General features: G+C 44.1%; 1 protein-coding gene across 1 annotated transcript; it reads right to left on the bottom strand.

Annotated features, from left to right (window-relative positions):
- Positions 1–1,452: 1,452 nt before the first annotated feature.
- On the bottom strand, positions 1,453–21,736 carry PRIM1 (DNA primase subunit 1). The gene is made up of 12 exons (XM_044421470.1): positions 21,545–21,736; positions 19,186–19,292; positions 17,105–17,178; positions 15,480–15,616; positions 14,263–14,321; positions 12,264–12,373; positions 11,343–11,434; positions 9,247–9,367; positions 7,848–7,917; positions 6,141–6,232; positions 4,380–4,478; positions 1,453–3,514 (listed from the first exon to the last, which is right to left on the bottom strand). Exons 1-12 carry the CDS (start codon positions 21,734–21,736, stop codon positions 3,495–3,497), a joined length of 1,173 nt encoding a protein of 390 aa, XP_044277405.1. The 3' UTR covers positions 1,453–3,494.
- Between the last annotated feature and the right edge of the window lie 359 nt (positions 21,737–22,095).

The raw sequence follows: 22,095 nt of genomic DNA, 5'->3' as shown, positions 1-22,095 counted from the left end.
TTTTGTAGAGTATGGCTTTGCACATAAAAAGGGCAGATACAATTGCCCTGATTTGGTCTTCAAGAGACTCACAGTTACCTCACAGCTACTTTAGCATAGGACTGCATAACCTTTGGTCCCTCCTGGACATATCTCACAAGTCAGTTTACGGAGCTACTGGCGGGTGGTACTTGGCCAGCTGAATCTCAAATTGCTCAAACAGAACTGCATAGCTAATTCCTGCATGCTATTGATACTACACACTTACTTGGAAATACGCCCTAGCAAAGTGGGAGTTACTTCCAAGTGAACATGGATGGCTGCTGATAGGAGAGTAGGCTTATTGCTGAGTCAGGCGATTGGCTTGCCCCAGTACTACTGAAAGAGTGATAGAGTCCTAGACTGTGGACCTGGAAGATCTGGGTTCTAGTCTCCACTTGTCCATGAAATTCCTTGGGTGACCTTGAGCCAATCACTCACTCTCAGCCCAACCTACTGCACAGGGGATAAAATGAGGTAAAGTGAGGATAAAATGTAGCTAGGTAAAACACTTTGGGTTCCTCACATGAAGAAAAATGGCAGGATAGAAATGCAACTTAATATCGACTTAAGCCTTGGCCAACCTTGTGCTGCTGAGATATTTTGCCCTGCAAGAGCCTACTAGGGATGCTGGGTATTGTAGTCCAACACATATCAAGGGCACAATACTGCAAAAAAGCTGGTCTTCTAAGATTAGAAGCAGCTCCCTAACGTTTCAGGCAGAGGCTATGATGTTTGATATATTTACAGTAATTTTCAAGAAACTCATCTCTTCATGTTTTCACCCCTTGAGGGGGGCTGTATCCAAAGTTATATTGTTATGGTGAAAATTGTTCCTGATGGGCCTTGCTACTTCACATGTGCTGGGACTCCAAAGGCCAAGTCCTCAGCCTACCCTCCTCACAGCAGAAAGAACCACATCAGCTACCTTGGAAGATAAAAAGAGGCATGCCCAGAGTGGAGAGGAGTTTTGCCTGATGGCTTACAATGTATCCAGATGATGTCCCAGCCTCTTCTACTTCCTAGCACTAAATCTAGACAGCTGAAAACAACTGTCTATAACAAATACCCTGGGTGAGTCACATGGGTAGGAGAGATTGCTGTAGCTCTGTTTGGCTACATATACTGGATGCACACATGCCTCCAAGTTCAGTGCCTCTACACACACTGGCTTGCACCCTTAAATATTCTAATAGTCCCACCATGACTGTCTGGGCTATGCAGGGAACAGCAGGCCTTTTTTCCTGTCTAAACATGCATAGAGTTACACCTAAGTGAGTCTGCATTCAATCCTTAGTCTGGGAACACCTTGACTAATGATTGTCTTTACGTAACTAACTGGTCAAACAAGATTTTGTAGACTGGAACAAAGTTGTTCTTTCCACCTGATAGGCAACTCAAACTGGCATATTTGGATTAAGCAAACTTATGTTGTGAACTTTTAAAAAATTTATTTATGAAACATTGTAACAAAATTATTTGCAAACACAAATACAGCTTTAATATAAAGAACAAAAGAATAAAACAAATTCATCCTGAGAAGATAAAGGTCTTAATATTTGTGCTGTACACAAACCAAATTGAAATGAAATAGTAGGTAGTGGCAGGAGAGATACAGGACACTTGTTACGGCCATGGGTGCTTTAAAGATCTGCAAGCAAACCTGCCAAGACCAATTTTTGTGTGCTTAATTGTATGGCTGCACACTACTTTTCAGTTTTGCTTAATTTTAAGCCAGGAACAGTTTTTCCAATTGTACCACTCTTATCTCTCAGTCCAGGAAGACTGTCCTTTGTGCTACTTGGGGCACCGAACAAGTCATGATGCTCTCTGCATATAAGGAAACCCATATAAGGAAAGTTACGTTGCAGGTTACATACTTAAAGAGTACTGGGCACACCTCCTGTAAGCTTCTTCTGATAGGCTCCAAAGCATTCTCCTCAGCCTTGATCTGCAGAAATTACTTCATGAAACCTCTTAGATATCTTGCTGCTTTATTATGAATAACTTCAACTGAGCAACTTACATTTTAGTCTTTTTGTGCTTGTTTTACTCCTTTCTCTAATAGCACCCATTCAGATCTTAAAACATTTTACTGGACTATGCAATAAAACTGCACTCGAAAGACAGCCAGCTATCCACTGTTAGCTGAAAACAACTCAATCAATATGCCCCACGGTATCATCTTGAAGGCAATATAAGTCCATGACAACCATTTATACCTTTAGAAGAACGTAAATAGACTGGAGCATGTGACACTATTGAGCTGGACACAGCCTATCTGTGACACTCAACTGAATAGCTAAAAATACTTAATGCAAGACCATAAAGCAATTTTGTTCTTTTTAGTCACATCTGCTTCAGAATTTTGTGTAAAGCCTGCCACATTGATAGACCATTTGCTTGCTTCCCTGCTGCCTGCCCACATTTTTTTACTCATTAAGTAATGCTGGAAATCAAAATACATAAACACATTTAACATGAAGCCTTTTTATTGTTACTATCCTATTAGTTTAGCCTGATTAAGCATGGGCAGACCTTTGTGCAGCTTTTCCCAATCTGGTAGGGATTCTGGGAAATGAACACTAACATATCCAGAGGGGACCAGGTTGGGAAAGGTTGCTTTTATCCATGAAATGGTGAGGGTTCATTCAACGTGATCACAAACTGTGATCCTTAAGACAAAATGCCAAAGTGCTCTGAAGGGGAACGAGAAGCTGCTGGAGGATTAGAGAAAACCTATGTTAGTTTCTTAAAATGGTGCTATTAACTGAAAAGGTATCATACACAAAGAGAGGCCAATTTTGAATTGCTTAGATTAAAATCTGCTACTGGCATACTTGAGTAAGATTTTAAAGCCCTGGAAGCTGAATTTCTTGGCAACCAATCAGCAGTGCATTTGCAACATCTAGACCCCTCTTTTTTCCTGGTACTAACCTGAACCGCCTGCTTTTCTCTCAAGTTCATCTCAAGAAAAAGGCCCATTTCTGTATGTAAAGCTATATGCTGGGGTGGTGAACCTGTATTACGTTAGATTCAGACTTCCATCAGCCTCAGCCAGCATGGCTCATTGTCAGGGATGACAGGAGCTGGAGTCCAATAACAGCTGTGGGGGGGGGGGGTGTCACACGTTCCCCCCATGCTATATATAAGCCCTTCCCTTGTCTGTTACCAAAGAAGGATGCATCCAACTGACCAGGCTGTCACCTCTTGCAAAACAGAGCAGTACTGTTGGATCTAATCTTGTAGCTTCTTTGTCAGCTCCTTTATTATATATGGGCATTTGTATTCTCTTGTTGGCACCTGTGACTCTCTGAATTCTACTTTCATCACTTTCTTTTGGTAGCAAAGAACACTGTTGACCACTTTGGTAAATGAAATTGTTGGTTACTAGAAGAACACCAGAGCTGCAAAGAGTCCTAAGTATTCACCCTATGAAATGCCCTCTGTTGCAGCACAATGTGAGTTCAAAGACTTCAGAATTGCATCTGCATATCTAAAAAGAGAAAAGAGGAATTAAAATACTGCTAAGGCATACGTCAGAGACATCTAGTGTTGTATAGGATTTTTTATGTTCTTGCCATGGGAGGTATTGATCTGAGATGGGGGAAATCTCTGTAGAAGCTAAATGTTTTCTTAACTTAAAAACATATTCAGCAACGCACACAAGTTTCTCACAACAGGTGATGAAAAGTTTTGAAATAGCAGCTTAATCCAAGTGGATCCAGGTTCACTCTGTGACTGCTTGTCACATTGTTTTGACCTGAGTCCAATAAAATAAAATAAAATAAAATAAAATAAAATAAAATAAAATAAAGCAGAATGTTCTGTTGTCTGACCAAAAGGGTGGAACTAGAAGACACATGCGCACGGGCATATGCACACGCACACAACCTGCTATTTGAAACAGCTCTCTGTTGAGTTGTCTACTCTGTGATGTGTAATAAACTGTTTCCAGTCATCTGATCACACCTTCTCTGCTTCCCTGTCCCCTGCCAGCAGCATCCAATTAGATGGAATACAGAAATGCAGTGTAATGACCCCAGTATATAAAGGAAGTTGAGCCACCATGGTTCAGATGGGGGGCAGGGGGTGGGGGGATGGGACATGAGGTGGCCATTTCTGAGAGCAAGGCCACAGTGTTAATGCATAGTTCTATCTTAAGTCTACTGCATAGTGTAAAATTAGTCATATTACAATAACAAGAACATATTCCAAACTAAGGCTCATGATGGAGCTGTTTTGTAAACCTGAGGCTATTGTTAAAAATAACTTCTAATGTGAATAATTGTAGGAATTGAGTTTTGGACACTGGTAGAGATAGCACAAGCCAAGAGCCCACTTTCCGCTCAAGCCCTTACCGCTGGCCTGAAGACGTTCCCCTCTATGCGAGTCCTCTATTTCCTCCAGGAACCGTTCAAAGACTTTCACATATGGGGCCAGGCTAGTTTTCTTGTAATCTATAAAGGATAAGGTAGGGATAGGAAGGGTTATAAGGGTAAGGGTAAAACTTTCTCAAGACAGCTTACACAACAAATTTTGATAGAATAGTAAACTTTTTTTAAAAAATACAAGCTAGTGATGATAATGCAACTTCTGGTTCAGAAAAATATTAAAATCCAATACATGATGAGGGCCAAGCACCAGCAACAGTCCAAATAAATGCAACACTGGAAGAAGTTACAGAAAACAAATGGGTCTTCAAGGCCTTCCTAGCCTGCAACTACTAATGCCACCAAATTCCAGAATTATTCTGCTTCGAATGGGTTGAACTTTGCCCATTCATAACACTCACCTTTTTAATCAGCCTGAACTGGTTGGTTACAACTTCATGATTAAGTCTGGAACTGATCAAGAGCATTTGTGCACACAGTCTGTATCAAAACAATGCAGTTTCTGCACACGCACTGCACTGGGTGAATTCTCCCTTTCCTTGTCTAAACCAGCATATCTGTTGCTTGGAGTAACCATTTCCTTGACTAATCCAGTGCTGTTTCCCTTCTCCCCTTCATCTTCCCTGCCTCTCTGGCTGGTTATGAGAACTTGGCACCATCTCCCATCCCCTAAACTTTTACTCATCCTACAGTCTCCTCAGCAGCTTCCCTCATCATCACTGCTGCCACTGCAGCTCTGGCACTGCAGAGCAAGTATTACATGATCCCAAACTACTGCTCCCAAGGTGCACTTTGAACTGTGCAAGTGCAAAAGCTTGTTTACCTGAAATGAGAGTTCATTCTGAGTGCTCTCACCCAAGTTTGTTGTTTATCCATCACTACCTACACACTGAGGTCTAATGGATTTCAGATGAAAAAGCTTTTCAAAGGCTTTGGGTCACTGCAGAAAAGTGTTTTTTCTTGTATCTGGGCAGCTGGTTCGCCAATGTGTGTACAAAGAGCTGGATAGGATGGAGTTTTGCTCTGGTCCAGCATGGTTTGTCCTATGTTCTGACCTGGCAATATAATGGCTCCTAAAAACATCATAAAGTTATAAGGACCTCCACAAACTAATATTGTGGACCTCATTACTTTGCTACAAGCGGAGGTGTTAGATTTTAACATGAAAAGAGGGAATATGGAGATGAGAGCAAGAGCTACTTCTTTCCTCACTGAGCATCATCATGCTCTGTTGTTTTAAAGTGTTTTCTTGAGCATATACCGATATTAGAAATAAGCTAGCAAGAGGGAAAACACCTTAAAACACCAGATCACAGGAAGGAATGGGACAAGTTTTATAGCTGAAATGGTTATAAACACATGAGTGGTTCTTGATTGGGCTTGAGAGTGTGAACCTATTACTTGGCTTTATAAGGTTCAAGCATAATAACAGTCCTTTGTCTGGTTTTAGAAAATAAACATTTCCCATATTTACACAAACCTGTCCTGGTCAACCCTCAGAAAAGAATCTCCTTTGCTGAGCTAGGAGGTTCTGAAACATGATTACTACAATTACTGAATGCCTGTATTGTCTTCCTACAAAGTTGGTTCACAAAACAAATGAAGGTCAGGTGTACTGAGCCAGGTGCAGTACTGGTCGAAATTAGAGCCATGTCAATACTTTTTTTTTCCTGTTCACCAGAGCAGATGTGAAGATATCTCGGGATCTCTTTCTCTGAGAGCACTCACCCCTGATTCTACGAGAGCTTCCTGCCTCTCCTTCATTTTCCTTTCCATTCCCTTCATCATTGCGAACTGTGTCCAGCTCCTGACAGAGGCAACTGAGAGAGAGACAGACAGAAAGACATAGGAAATCCCACAGGACTTGATTAGGCAGCAGTAATTGCAATTGTCTAAGAGAATAAGTTCACTTTTTATTTATTAGTTGTCCTGGTTAAAAAAAATCACATTGACTGGGTTCAAACAACATAGTGTGGGTTGAAATGTGAGTTGAAATGTGAGTTATCATGTTGTCTGAACCCAGCCATGCTAACAAACCATGGTTCCTTTACTATGAACAACCCATTAAAAGAACCATGGTTTGCTGTTGGTTTCTGAACTGTGGATTGTTCATGGCTAACAAACCATGATTTGTTATGGCAGCTGGGCTCAGACAAAGTGACAACTCAGGTATCAACAAGCCCCAGTGAATCTTTAAGTGTAGGTTATTATATTGTCTGAACTTAGCTATTGCCTGTGGCAGCAACTCATGGGCCCAGGAAGGTAGGAGAGTAAGTCCTAGGCAAATTTTCTTGAAACAGGAATTCCATACAGCAAACATTCCACCTCAGATGAAAAGGTCCTCTTTGTAATCCAGGGGTGATCAGTTTCTTTCAGTTTAAGGACCTCATTTCAGAGAAGCTCAAAGGAAGCACATTCTCTTGGTGGATGGAGGGGTGTGCCAAAAGTACATAAGCATGACTTTAAAGCCCTTCCTGCCAATAACGAAGCTCTAGGGGAGGCATTTGCTGGCCAGAGGAAAGGAGGATCAGGTGTGGGTGGCATGGATTCAGAATTCAGCATCACTGACATGCAGAACTGCACAATAGCTGTCTGACTTTTCATCTTAGGAACCGTAAGCTTAACCTTGACTTTCCTTTGGGAGTATTGGAGTCCCCTAGAATGCCAACAAGTGCATTACTTCTTTGAATCTGTTTTTTGCTATTATTGATTGGAACTCTAAATGCCTCGATCCTATGCTAAGTTATGTGCTCCTACACTTGATTCCTATGATTCAGGACCCTAATGTTTGGCAATATGCAAAATCACTGAGCAGTATGCTGTGGAGGAGGGGAGGAGTACTGCAGAAATCAGGGGTGAGTTTCCTCGATTTGCTTTAAGTAGCCCAAAGGGCTGAGGGTCACAGGTGTTCAGCGCAAGTGCCACTCTATGTCCCTGCAGCTGCTGCTCACTCTTAGCAGGGCTTTCTAGCATTGCCTTGTTGGCTGCTTTCATGATGGGCAGAGGCTGTGACCTGGGCTACCGGAGGATCCTGGGCTTCAGGACTGGGGAATCAAGAGACCCACCACTCCAGCTACAAGGTGAGCAGCTGTGGAAAGAGGGAAATGCAGCAGCAATCAGCTGTGATGGGAAAGCAGGCTGGGAAGCAAAAAAAAAAAATTGGTCTGGCTAGCTATGGCAGCACATTTTGCAAGGGCTCCAGTTGGCCTTGGAGGAAGCATGTGGAGCCAATGTGTTTGAAAAATACTGAAGATCATTAAGGCAAGCTGAAAAAGCTTGTGGCAAATTATGGATCTCATCCTACACCCTAATCCAGTGAACAGAGGGTTTAACTATGTACTGGAACCAAACAGGCTGCTTCTGATCCCTGTTTCAAGAGACCTTGTAAGTGATGATGCATGTTGCATCATCCCCACAAACCAAGATGATCCTTACCTTATAGTGGGGACAGCAAATGGATCAAATTCATCTAGTTTCTTCAGATCAATGGGAACCGAAATACGCCCTGGAAGAGGGGAAAGGTGGTATTATTACAATCCCCTTCACATGGCACTTGTGTGGAGATGGCAAAGCATGTAGAAAGGGCTGGGATGTTGCCAGCATGCGTGCCCTCTTCTTCTGCTCTTTTTCATGGGGGGAGGTGTGTGTGTATGAAAACACTTTCCAACTTCCCTCCCCTCCCTCCAATGATATGTAAAGATCAGCTGAGGAGGGAGGGAATTTCCCAGCCCCAAGCAAGGAAAATGTTTCATTTCCATTCAGATGCTAATTGGGGATAAGAATTTTTCCTACCTGGGGAGAGGGAGCATGGTCTGGGGATGAAGCTGCAGGGCCGGATAGGGAATCCCTGCAGACTACAGTGGTACCTTGACTCACAAACTTAATCCGTTCCAGGTCTCTGGTTGTGACCCAAATTGGTCGTGAGCCAAGTCAAATTTCTCCATAAGGTTCAATGTAAATAAGGCTAATCCATTCTGTAGCTATTTTTTTAAATCAGAAAAATGTGAAGTGAAGTGACAAAGAACAACACAGATCGCAGCCATCTCCCCGCCCCCCACCCCCGAGCAGGAGCGCAGCCATCTCCCCGCCCCACCAGTACGACCGCGATTGCACCTTTCATCCCTGCACGTGCCTGTCATCCCTGTGTGCTGTGGGGGGAAAGATGGGCACGAATGCAGGCACACTGGGAGCGGCGAGAGATGGGCGGGAACATGGGTGTGCTCGGGGGGGGGGGAGATGGGTGCGATCATGCGGGTGGGGTGGGGAGATGGCCGAGATCGCAGTTGCGCTCATGCAGGAAAGCCGGGCGCAATCATGGGCGCACTCATGCAGGAAAGACAGGCGGGATCTTGGCCATCTCCCCCTCCCGCCTCCAGCATGATCAAGGCCATCTCTCCTCTTGTGGGGGTTGGGGAGATGGCCGCGATCGCAGTCACAACCAAATGTGGAGTTTGCAACCTGAGTAAATATTTTCATGAAATTTTGGTCACAACCCGATTTGGTTGTGAATTGAGGCGTTTGTGAGCCGAGGTACCACTGTATATGCAGCCTGTGGACTGGAGTTTCTAGATGCTCGTGTTCTATCATGTTATCCTTACATGGCGGCTATTTAAGCCCATTTAGGTTCCTCACCAGAGGAAAAAGGGCAGGAAATAAATGCAACGCAGTCCTCCTCCTCAGAAGAACCAGCTTCTGAGATAAGTTAGGCTGTGATTTCTCAGTGGCTCAAGGCCACTCAATGAACTTCCTGCACCCAAGGGAATATTGGAATGCCCCAATCTGCTTCTCCACCCCACTAGTCACAGAGGGTATACTGCAGCATCATGCCACCAACCTGTTTTGGGGTGAACACTGAAGGGGCTCTTCAACAAGTGGCTGAGTCCTTTGCTAACGTTAATATCCAGCCGAGGGAAGCAATACTGCAGCATGATCTCCCATTCCGTGTGTGGCGTTTTCTTGAGAGGATCATTGGAATAAATAGAGAAATTGGAAAAGGTTAATCCTTGGGGCTTTAGGAGGTCTTCTGTACCATGCCTGCACATAAGGCTCCTTCATTAGAGGGAGGCTATTATTTATTTATCAAATTTATATACTGCACCTATAGCCCTTCTTGGGCTCTCTGGGCAGTGACAATGTGCAGGCAGTGTAACTTTTTGCTATACAACCAGCAAAAAAGATAAATAAAATCCATGATATAATACAAGATACAGTAGAATAAAAACATCAGTTAAAATTCACAGAAAAATATATAAATCAATAAAAGTCAATTATTAACACATCTGGAAAATCGAACAGATATGAACTGGCCTGGTGAAATGCTAGTAATGAATGCACCAGGTGAGCTTCTTTGGGGAGCCTATTCCAGAGGTGGGGCGCAACCACCAACAAGGCCCTCCTTCTATTTGCCACCCCCCTCACCTTTGGGGGATGGTTCTTTCAGGAGGACCTCTGACCCAGATCTTGGTGGATGGGAAGGTACATACTGTCCTGCAGCTGGAGCTGCACCATCACAGCGCACTCTATGGCTGCAATAGCACAGGGGAACATTTCACTGTGAGGGCAGTGGCAGCAGAAAATCATCAGAACGGGCTTAGTGAACAGTGCTTCCATTAAGGGCGCCCACTATGTCCAAGGCAGCCAAATGCTCGTGCGCAGGCCCCAGGAATTAATTAATTAAACCAACACATACTGTGCTTCAGTGGAAATGAAAATAAAATATACAGAAGTGTGGGCCAGAAGCTAACACTCGGCTCCCTCTGCTGGCATGACGAGAGCTTTTAGGTTCTGGGATGTAGAGCAGCACCCTGTTCTCTGTTTGGGTAGCAAGTCTTCAGTTGTAGGGATGTGTGAGGAATCTGCTCTGGGGATGGGAATCCATTGGACTTGGCTCCCTGGAATCCAGTTTGCTTTGTTGTGGCCCTGCATCCAAGTTTCTGGTGAGCGTGCCCAGTGTTTGCAGGAATCACACCCCACCTGCTGTGCAAGTAGTGTCCCCCCCTCCATGCCACCTGTGGCAGCCTTTGTACTCCTTCACCTGATCTGGACAATGCTCACTGGTTGCCAACCTTAGTTCTGCGAGCATTAGCAGACTTCCTCTTGGCTTGGCTCACTTTCCCGCATGAGAGAAAGTCTGCAAATGTTAAGAGAAATTGATTCTGATGAGTTTTGTTTCAACCCTGCTCCAGTCTCATTCTCACCCTTCACCAGAGGGCTAACTTTTTAAGTGGGGAAGATGCCGGCAGGATAGGTGTTAGGAGGCTGGCATTGTACAATTTTCACTCAATGCCACCATTTTCATTTGCACAGAACATCCAAGGAGATCAGAGCCAGTTGCCTTGCCAAAGATTCTGGAGCTAAAACAGAAGAGTAAATCTACTCAGGAGGAGCATTTTAAAATAAAAGCAACATTGGAATGATTCTTTGTGACACATTTGGAGAAACATGAGCAGCTCCCGAGGGAGAAAGGTTGTTTCCAAAATGTGTTAGTCTTTTTCAGGTACTTGAGAAGATTTTCTCTTCTGTTTTGGCACACATAAGTGTCTTTCCCTCTTGCTGACATTACAACAGCCCACTGTAGAATAAAACACTAAAGCAGCTTTCCCCAGCCACATGCCCTTTAGACTTAAACACCCTTGATAACATCAATCAGGAATCCTGAAGTTGCATCCCAAAATATCTGGAGGGCACCAGTCTGGGGAAGGCTGATCTAAATGTTCTCTAGTCTTCAAGCACTGGTCATCCCAGCAACATTAATCAAAACATCATTGCTTTGTAACCCAGCTGTCAGTTCCAAACCTTATCCAGGAAGTGAGGATGTGTTAATTTTCTGGGCTGTACTATTCCCTATCACCTAATGTTGCAGCCTAGGGACCAACTTACCAGTTTTTTTTTTTATAAATCAGTTTCCCCTCCTGCAACACAAGTACTTACAGATTTTTCCAACTTTTGTTTCAAAAGTTCCCAGCGCTGAACTGAGTCATGCTTTTTTTTACTAAATTCTTGTAGAAGATCTTCTCGAATTGGTGGTTGAACTGTTAAGGAGTTTCAAGGGGGGTGACAGCACAAGACATTTTCACGCCTGAGGCAGAAACCGGGTGCCTCCTTGCATGCACTCCCACCCACCCAGCCACATTAACATGGGGGGAAAGGGCCCACCTATCTTTAAAAGGCTTGCGTCTAAAAAACCCACTTCTTACAACTTCCAGTTGGCCTGTGAAGCTAGACTTCTGCTAAAGGGAAGCAGGCCTTCAGCGCCATCATCAGCCCCAGGGCTGCTGGGTTTGGGATGTGGTGTGTGTGTATGGGGCTGTCTTACTGCAGCCTGTTGTAAGCCATCATGAGAATCATTTGATAAAAAGGCAGGGCAAAACCCATCAAAATAAATACAGAATGCAAGAAGCCTACATGGCTATTTCATTCCTTGTCTTTTGCCTGGAACTGCTTTACTTTCTGTCTTTTTGGGAGATGAGGGGGAAAGAGGTTTGTTCTGGTTTTGGCTACATTTGGTCGTGATTTTTAAAATCTTAAAGTCAATTGCCTTTACCTCTTGATAAAAAGGTGGTGTATTTATGTTTCCCTCACATAAGATCAGCCCTCAGACTTTAAAGGAACCCTCAGCTTTGAGCCAGGAACAGAAACCTCTTTTTGAACTGCTTAGGAACCAGAGCTAAGAAATCTGTTTCCTGACCCCTGCAGCAACCCAGGCACTAGGCCCAGGGGGTAGCAGGCATGAGGATTTTGGTGCCTGTAGTTTTGATTATTTACGAGCATGCAAAACTAATACGTCAACAGTTCACTCCTGTCTGGCATATCCCATGTCCCTTTGCCCTTTCACAGCTCCCAAAAGGATATAATCTGGGACCAGAGTCAGCACTTTCTCATAGCTCTCTTTGCTGCCAAGTATGTCCTGACCAACAAGGGCATACTCGGTGAAGTAAGGAGTCAACACGTTTAATGATTCACTAAAACAGAAGGGGGGCATCAGTGAGAAACGAGGCTCCCAGGACATAAAGACATTAATGACTACCAATCATACCCATTATTAAGATCTGCCTATGAGATTTTCTGAGGGCTCTATTACTCTCAGAGGCCTGTTTGTTGGGCATGCGGGAAGGAGCTTCCTCCTGTGATGCTCCCAAACTGTGGAACGTGCTCCCTCAAGAATTACAATTGCCCCCACTTGCTTGGCATCCAGAAGGATATGTGGACACATCTCTTGAATTCTGCCATATCAGTTTTGTGATTATGCCTTAAATGGTCTCATGTCTTATGTTTTTAAGTTGCTGTGCACTGCCTTGAAGAGAAGTTTAAGAAAAAAAGGCAGTATGCATGCTGATAATGAGCAATGGCCATGGATCACCTCCAGTGCAAGAGGCAACATGCCACTGTATGACAACTGGGCTACCATGGCACTCATGTCCAGCTTGTGGGCTGCACAGAAGTATCAGGCTGGCCACTGCAGAAACAGAATGCCAGATGGAAGACAGCTTTCAAGTGACTTTTCACTGAAATGCTGGTACTAATTTTTAAAGCCATATATGGCTGGGCCCAGGTTACCCGAAGGATCATCTTCCTGTCATGGAAGAAACATCCCTGTCTGGACATTAACATCATCCCTGGGATCCTTCTCTGGGTGTCCCATCAAATAAGGTGACTCTTTAGGGTGATGGTACCCTGGCTGTGTAGTACCTGGCCCAGAGAGGCTCACTTGCTATATATCTTGTGGTCTTTTCAGCACCAGATGAGGACTTTTTTTCATTTTTCCAGACTTATTAGTCCTTGTTTTATTTTCAGATGTGTCCTGTTTTTAGATACACTGATACTTCCCTTACCCTGCCTGGAAACATCAGGGGTTGAAACTGAATTTCTGCATGCAAAGCAGGTGCTTTATGGTCTCCCTTAAGTTCAGTCCTTTGATCTTTTTGTTTTGCTGGCTTTTCCTTAGGTTTCATTCTGCCTCACACTTTTCAAGGTTTCATATAATGTTTTATCAGGTTACATTTTAGGATTTTAATTTTTGTGACTTACCCAGAACTTTGACTACTGAGCAGTATAGATAAGCAATAAATAACGAGCTCATAATTCTTTGTAGATGAGGGAATTTTGGCAGATACAGCTTGCTGAGCAGATTTGTGAAAAGTGGCATCTGCCAAAACCTTTCCCTGGCATTTTGTTTGCTTCTGCTTGGTACCAAAGCAATCTGTACAGTGGCGAAGAGGTGTAAAGTTGAAAGACAAGGTTTTCCAACAATGTCCCATCTAACTACTCCAGAACAGCACAAACACTGCTAAAAGGAAACACAAGTCTGTGGTCTACTGAAGGATGTATACAATGTATTTCAGCACTGCTGTGCATTAATGCACACCTGCAGATATGGTCTGAGAATCAGAAGTCTGAATCTAGGGCCTTCTACTAGCACATGCGGCATGGTTAACCAGAAGCCTTTCTTTGCTTTGCATGTCCGCATAAAATACCCTCAGCTTTGCTTTAACTGCAGCCTCTCCTACCTCCCCACTCCACTTCTGGGTGTTGGAAGCATCCAGAGGACTCTCGCATGGTTAAAAACATCCAGTCCAACCTAGTTCTTCCACTGCTTTCCCTGAGACTCAAGTCTGCCTTTTGCTTTAATATTAGATGCATGTTTAGTTCCTCCTCAGATTGTCTTCCTCATGGAACACCCACAATACGGTGTGGTTAAGCCACACCTCCATATGCCATAGCAACTTCTAACACAAAAAGCACTTGAGTTGCAATATTTGTTAAAGTCTCTAATTCTGGGGTGGAATTCAGGATGTGCCTCCTCACTGCCTTTGCACGTGCCATAAATTATTTGGCTCTCATGCCAACTGACCTGATGAATGGGTGAATCTTGCCCGAGAGGGTCACCTTCTTGATCGTTTCTTCACCACCCTAAAAAAACATTAGAAATATGTGAAATAAGTCTTGACTGATGCCTATGTTTCCTTCTATTGAAGCCAGAAACCTCATGGCCCTGCAGTAGTAACTCCCTCAAGGCATACACTGAGAACTGGAAGGTGATGTCAAATTTTCTGCCTTGCTTACACTCCATCCCACCCTTTCAGTCCCCTCCTCACCCACAATCAGTGACATTGCTAGCACATCTGATGTTTAGGACTAACATGGTTTCCTTCCTGCTGAAGGGCAGGTGACCCACATCAACCAACACCAGCCCCACAAGAAAAACCAAAATGAGCAAGTGCCCAGGCAACAATAATATATGTAACATTAATGTCCTCCATTAGGTGATGTGGGTTATGTGTCATGCGCAGAAGTAGTCCTGCAACTTTAATACAACATGGGTGTGAAAGCAGAAAGTTTGGAAGGTGCAATTGTCCCCACACTGTTACAAGTTGCACATGCCCCAAATGCTCCAATTTAGTGTCCCCACCCTTGCCATTAAAGGTACTGGAGCCCTGGCCTGTTTTGTACCAGGTCACCCTAACAAAACCACAACATTATTTTAGGTTATGGTAATGGTGGCTATTAAACAAATAACATCGACTGCTTGGAAATCTAAACACCCTTTGAGCCACACCTGGCCATCAATTGGAGCAGCTGCAAAAGAAAGGATTGCTTTTTGGAGGCAGATGAGAGAGATCTGCCCAGATTCAGAAACATATTTTTACAATATGTTGGAAAACACAGCATTTGAAGTGTAACCTTAACTCTTTCAGACTAAAAGATTTGTAAATTGTGCGGCATCTGAGAAGCACATGCAATAAATAAGCAGGTTGTGCATAGGCTAAATTTGCACTGGTTCAGGCAGCCATTTCCAACCATTTCCTCTTTATAGGGCTTAATGTTTCAACCAGCCTAAAAAGTTCTTCCATTGGTCTCCAGGTTGCAAAATGGGTGCAGGGGGATGTTTTCTTGCTCCACTCTACCATGCTGTTGTAGTCAGATTTCCTAAAGATCCCTTCATGTCATAGCTCTTTCTCTCCTCACTCCTGATGCATGTTCTAAATGACAGGCCAGGACTGGCTTGGAGGCCATTGATTTGCCCACCCTCCAGCGTCAAGTTCCAAATCCTTCCTCAAGCGGCCACACCTTCACTAGGCTGAGATATTCCACTGCTGCGGAACGGAGAGCTGAAGACCACTTCCTGACAGAATCATCGCACACCCAGCAATGCACACCTCTGCGTCCTGAGTATACCCAGAGACGGTGCTTGATGCCAAAGTCCTCTGCAAGAGCAGGTGAGAGAGCAGAAAACACAAAGTGAATATTCAGTCCTGACTGTGGCTAATATGGAACATTCACAGCTCTCCACATATAGTAGTGAAGCAGTGCTTACAACAACCGTGTAAGGTAGGTCAGTACTACGTTCCTGTACTGCATATACAGAAGAGAGTGGAGAATCAGAAAATAGTGGCTTGCTTATGGACAATTAGCTTGCTCATAGCTAAGGTGGGGTTTGAACCAGCAATAGCTCACACCCTTAGCCACAATACTACACCATGTCCCTCATAGACAAAAAAAAAAAAAAAAAGGCGTGAATACTAAGATTACTATCAATAATGAAAGTTAAAATAACACTATAATAAAGCAACATGTAGTACAGATGTATTCTACCATGCACTGTCAAATTATATAAGAGGAGGAGAAATGGGAACTGTTTACAGCTCTGCAGATGAGAAGCAGCAGCTGTCTCTTGCTGCAAAATGGGGCTGAGGCTACATGGACTCTTACCAGTGACTGAGCCAAGAAAGCTGTAGCAGAAAGCCAGGGAGCCCGCTCAGTCGTGCTTAGGGCACAATCCTATGGCCTCCCAACATTGAGGGGATTATTGGGAGCTCCAGAGGCTCCAGGACCTGCAACATCAGAGGTGGGACTGTGAACATGGAACCCCCCACCTGATCCGCCTCACTGTTGGCATGAAAAGAACCACATCAGCTGCCTCTTGGTGGCTGCAAGTTGCCTTGGCGAGCAGCAAAGGGGCACGCTAGGGGGCAGGGAGGGCAGGCGGCTGGGGCTGAGAGCTTATGCTGTTTCCAATCGTATCCCAGCTTCCTCCTCTCCCCCTCAACTCTGCTTCCTCTAGAAGGCCAGATGAAGTGCAGGGTGCAAGGCCCAGCAGGAGTGGAGAGCACCACTACTGTGGCTTTTGCCCTGCCCTGGACACAAGGAAGCCCCTGAGTTTGGTTCTTTGCAACCAGGGCAGAGGACTTTGGAGCATGTCCTTACAAGAGGAGGAGGCATGCATATATGCTAGGCTAGAGAGTTAGGGGAATGGGCTCTCCCTTGCTGTCGGGCTCAAGGAAACTACCCCCACTCTAGGGCTCAGTGACCAACCAAGATAAGCCACCGTTTCTATATATATACCTGCTAGTCTGCTAGGATTATGGAAAGTAGCATCTTCTCAGCTCACCTTCTCAGATTTGAGCCACCTTTATTCAAAATCTGTAACCTGGCTTTCAGTTTAATTTTCTTCTGTGCACACACATTTTTATATAAATAAAATAATCTTGTCCTCTCTTTTTAGACTGGACATTCCTTGGGACAATAGACTGTCCTTTCGTGGGACACCTTGCATAAAACACTCGCAAAGCTGATGGTACTGGAGACAGCAAATACAGATCAAGGCACTGGATGCATTTCCAGAAGTTCAGGTTTTATTGGGGGAACAAGACATGGATTCAGCCCACAACACCACATGGCTGCAAGCTACCTACCCACAAGAGCCCGGTCTATGATACGGATGGCAATGGTCATGAGCGTCCAGCACTTGGAGCAGATCTCTGCAGAGCTGAGGAGAGAGCAGCCCATATCCATTTCTTGAAAGATCATTTTTAATCTCACTTTGTAGAACAGGTGATAAAATACATTTTTCACTGGCAAACAGCACAGCCTCAAAAATAGAGAAGCAACCCCACTAAGGCAGCGCACACAGCAAAGGGCAAAACAAGAGAAATGTACATTAAAAACAGACAATAAGAAAACAAACAACTTTCTCCATTCCTTTTTCAACCAATGAGAGCTTGACACAAAGGGCAGGCAGTGTGGATGAAACACGGACACAGAAACTGCAGAGCACCAAAGAACCTCCTCCTCCTGCGGGCCCTTCTATATAGAAACAGGCAGCAACAGGGAACACGGCCCCAGGAAGCTCCATCCACTCCATGGATGTCCGCATGTGGCTTCTCATCCTAGGAATGAACCTAGCCTCCTGGCTGCTCTAACTAGGTTCATGTTCTCCTCACTCCCCTTCAGGGAAGAATCAAAGCTTTCACTCTCAATCAAGTGCAGTTTAGTGTTACGTCCAAAAATGAAACTGCAGCCAATTCTAACTATGACTTGTTTGAGGCGGGTTTGCTTCAAACAAGCTATACCAGTTTGTCAGATTCTGGGGAGTTGAACTTGAGAAAAATCAGATGTGAAAGCTCCTGAAGGAGGCTTAGCTCTTTCCTGTCTGGATAAAGGATGTTGCATCTTGACCTTCTGAAACAGCCACTGTATCTACCTGCAGAGTACATGCATGCAATTGTAAGTAGCATATCACTTCTGGCTTGCATGAAGCAGACCAAGGTGAGCACCAGAGGCACACACCACAGTCCCATTTTCTGCCAGGACAAGCAGAACTGGAGGCTGAGTGTGGGAGATTGAATTCAATGCTTTGGTTGAAGGATCAGAAAGGACAAGAAGGCTATCTTCTCAAGATACTTCTCTAAGGCTGCATTCATATGCACACTATCCCATTAAGCATACTAGGACTAACTTCTTAGTAGACATGTAGAGGTTTGCACAGTAATTTATGCAGGCCCATGCACACCTACTTGGGAATAAGCTCCATGGAACAGAGAGGGATTTTCTTCCAAGTAAGCATTTACAGATTTATGTTCTACATGACCAGTAATTTATGTTGCACTAAATTAGGATTAGATATATTAGGGGGAAGTCCTGTATATGTTAGATAGAAAAAAAAATCAAACAGCTCCCAGGATTCCCCAGCTAAACATGCTGGGATCTGTAGGTCTTTTTTCTAACCATGCACAGGACTCCATTTCCAGTGGGGACAGGTCCACAAACTGCTTTTAGTTTGGATACCATGATGTTATGGAATTAAAAACAAGAATTTTAGTGATTTGTAAGCTGCCTTGGGTGCCATAGGGCAGAATGGTAAACTTGAGATTTTCAAACTAAAAATAGATAATTAGGCATGGAAACTTCATGTTCAGATGCTGTGAATCTCTGATGAACAGATGTTGGGGACAGGAGAGCACAGGGTCGTTTTCATCAGCTTACCCACTTGCAACCTTCCTCTGCGCTTTCAGAGACGGGGCACTTGGTTCGACAGACCTTTGCTATGGCCCAACAGGGCAATCCCTATATTCTTTCCTGTTACAGGGAGACTGGCTATTTGCATAGCCAAGAGCCCTTCTTTGCCATCATCTTGTGCACACCTACTTAGCAGTAAGCCCCAGTGAACACAGAGGGATTTACTTCCAAGTAAGCATGCACAGGACCACACTGCCTGAGTCCTATCTGATGTATTATCAAGGCTCAGAAACTGCTCACATGTGGCTGCAAAACACAAACAAGAAATAGTGCATGAAACCACAAAAGCAACATTCTTTTTACTGTCATTCTAACAACTGCAAAAGCATAGAAGCAGGTAGCGTCTTATGAAATTATTAGCGAGTACAGCACCAATACACAAAACATCTTCTGATTCAGTCCACATAACTACAATATCCTCCACACTAACAAACTAGCTACTTGCCACTAATCATTATCAAGAGGGTAATAAAAATACCTGCAGCACCGTCGAACGTCGTCATAATCTGTCATGTCTATGTCGAACACCAGCTCCTTCTCTTGGGCCTGAAAAGCACCCATGTGAACAGTGTTGTGCTGGATGGGCTGCAGAGCAAAGAAAAGAAAGAGACAGAACCCAGGTATTGAAATGGCTACAGTAATTTAGAATTTAGTCTCGTTGCTTCATAATTGCTGACTCATTGGTGTTTCTGCAACCGTTCTGCTAAATTTATACCTGATCATATTTATACTGCCAAGGGACCAAATATATTTTTGGCTAGTCAAACAGTGAATGCTAGAGGAAGGCTTAAGGAGCTTCATTTGAGCCTGAAAAAGGCACTACAGATGAACGGCCATAAGTTTTCTGTTCTTAACCACAGGCCAGTACTACTCATTTGCAGCTTCTGTTCTCCCAGTATTAAAATGGGAATAATTTCTCATGAAGAAAAAAACTTGCTGCTATAATGATAATGACTACTAAACCCTTTGTGTGTGTTTCAGTGTTACACGACTATCTCTAATGTTAGTAAGACTTAGAGAAGGTCCCCTGAAATGAATGGGAGCTAAGGCAGACTCAAATAGGGTTGAAACTATCTCAAAATTATTACTTGAGATATTCCCAGATTGTCTGCTTTCTCTTGTGCTTTGTGGATGACCAGTGCATTGACATTCAGGCACTAGATAAAAGAAGTTAATATTCAATCAACTGCCAGTAAGCTGAGCACACTAGTGGATCAGCAGATGCGGCATTTAAGTAGCAATGCATCTCCCATTTTGCATGATAACAAGCATCTTTCCCATGTAATATTTCCAGTTTAAAGTTCGGGGTTTGTCCCAGGTCATATTCAAAAACACGAATATAGCAGGCTGAAGTGTACCTTTTAGATGATTAGCTCCTTGAAAAGGGGGCACTATTTCCTAATGAAATTTTGCAAATAACCACGTACAGTGGTACCTCGGCTCAGGAATAATAATAATTATTATTATTATAACATTTCTATGCCGCCCCTTGCCGAATGCCTTGGTTCACGAACAAATTGGGTCACGAACAAAAATTTCATTAAAATTTTGATGTGGGTCGCAAACTCTGCATTGGGTGGTGACCAAGATCGCCGCCATCTCCCCACTCGGGGGGTGGGGTGGGGAGATGGCCATGATTGTAGTTGCTTTCGTGCAGGGAAGGTGTGTGTGGAGGCATGCTGCTACAGGAAAGACAGGCGCAATCTCGGCCATCTCCCCCGCCAACCAGCACGATTGCGGCCATTTCCCCACCCCACCCGAGTGGGGAGATGGCCGCGATCATGCTGGGGGCGGGGGGGAGATGGCCAAGATCGTGCCCATCTCTCCCTCCCCCAGCACGCCATTTGCACCCATCTCTTCCTCCCCCAGTGTGCCCGCGATCACGCCTGTCTCTCCCCCCAACCCCCCAGTGCGCCGGGATGACAGGTGTGATCTCGGTCTTGCTGTGGGGGTGGGGAGATGGCCACGATCTACAGAACGGATTCAACTTATTTTATTTTATTTTATTTATTTATTTATTAAAACATTTTTATGCCGCCCCATTCACCGAAGCCTCGGGGCGGTTTACAACTTATTTACATTGAACCTTATGGGGAAATTTAACTTTGCTCATGACCAATTTGGGTCACGACCAGAGTCCTGGAACAGATTAAGTTCATGAGTCAAGGTACCAGTGTACATTGAAGATGCTATATGTAGATTGTATATCATTAATATACAGGTGGGACCAGCAACAAATCAATGCAGGCTGATTTACAGCAGCTCAGCATGCCCTGTTGTCTTCTACAGCAGGCAATTACATTCATTGTCCCCCTGCCTCTAGGTTTTCTCCCCACACAACATACATACAACAAGCTATTTCTGAGTCCGTCCCCCCAGTCATAGGATTTTTTTTCCCATTAATGATCTGGTGTACTTCTGCACACTCAGGATTCTTCCAACCTACTGATACCTTCTAGGTGATGTCGTTTTTGCTACCTAGCTAATAGAACTTACAACCTGAACATCAGAAATAGAGGAATGTTAGATGTCAAAGGTACTTAAAAATAGGATGGAAACCAAACATTATCTGTCTGCTGAGGGAAATGCAAGGAGCAAAGGGCTTTAGGCAAATTAAATCACAGGGATACATTTAGGTTTTAGACAGATGAATAGTGAGTACACGGAACTAATTAGAGTAAAACTGCTATTCTAGTTAGGGTTTTAAGACAAAGTTGAAATCAGCCAGGAATGATTTCAAAATAGCACTGATCTTACATCAAAGAAAATGAGAGGATTGACAAGTCTCAAGGGAACATGGTTTTCTAGACCTTCACACAATTCATTCCATATCTTACCTTGTGTGAATACACAGCTCCAATGTCAATTTTGTATGGACACATTTTCTGGATCTCTTTTTCCAAGTCCTGAGGGGAGTTGAAAGACTGGTACCGCACATAGATATCATCACGGAGCGTGAACGAGAACTCTCGCCGCTGAAAGTAGTTCTTTGTCACTGCAAAATGAAGCAGATGATGCCATCCTAGCATTATGACAGCAGAAGATACTGGCTAAGAAGGGCTAAGAAATATGTAAATTGCAGAGGCTGCAACAGAGAAAGGGGGGGAGGAAAGGGAAGGGAAGGGAAGGGAAGGGAAGGGAAGGGAAGGAAAGGAGAACCATTCCATTCGCTTTGCTGAGAGACCAGCCCACGTGGCTCCTCCTTTTGCTCAACTCCAACCCAACTGGTGTTTGTAACTCTGTAATTCAAAGAACTGATGACTGAGTTTGCTTATCCTATTTTCCCTCCCCATCCCTTTTTTGCCCTGCCCCTCCACTTAAGTATGTGAACCTCACCACATGTACTGTTTTTGATAGAAATTGGTCAGTAGTGACTTGGAAAAACTTT

The sequence above is a fragment of the Varanus komodoensis genome, unplaced genomic scaffold, assembly GCF_004798865.1.
Source record: "Varanus komodoensis strain SLA01 unplaced genomic scaffold, ASM479886v1 scaffold12, whole genome shotgun sequence".
NCBI lineage: Eukaryota > Metazoa > Chordata > Lepidosauria > Squamata > Varanidae > Varanus > Varanus komodoensis.
The sequence above is the reverse complement of the archived record's forward strand: the minus strand, read 5'-3'. Positions and strand labels throughout refer to the sequence as shown.

What these genes read in the sequence shown, in the direction of transcription:
- PRIM1 (XM_044421470.1), bottom strand. Translation starts at nt 21,736, where the DNA reads ATGCTAGGATGGCATCATCTGCTTCATTTTGCAGTGACAAAGAACTAC. An exon ending in AATATCTCAGCCTAGTGAAG is followed by an intron (nt 14,322 to 15,479) that starts GTGTGGCCGCTT and finishes ATGTTTTTTTAG; the next exon opens with GGTGGTGAAGAAACGATCAA. An exon ending in TTTGCTGTCCCCACTATAAG is followed by an intron (nt 6,233 to 7,847) that starts GTAAGGATCATC and finishes TCTCTCTCTCAG; the next exon opens with TTGCCTCTGTCAGGAGCTGG.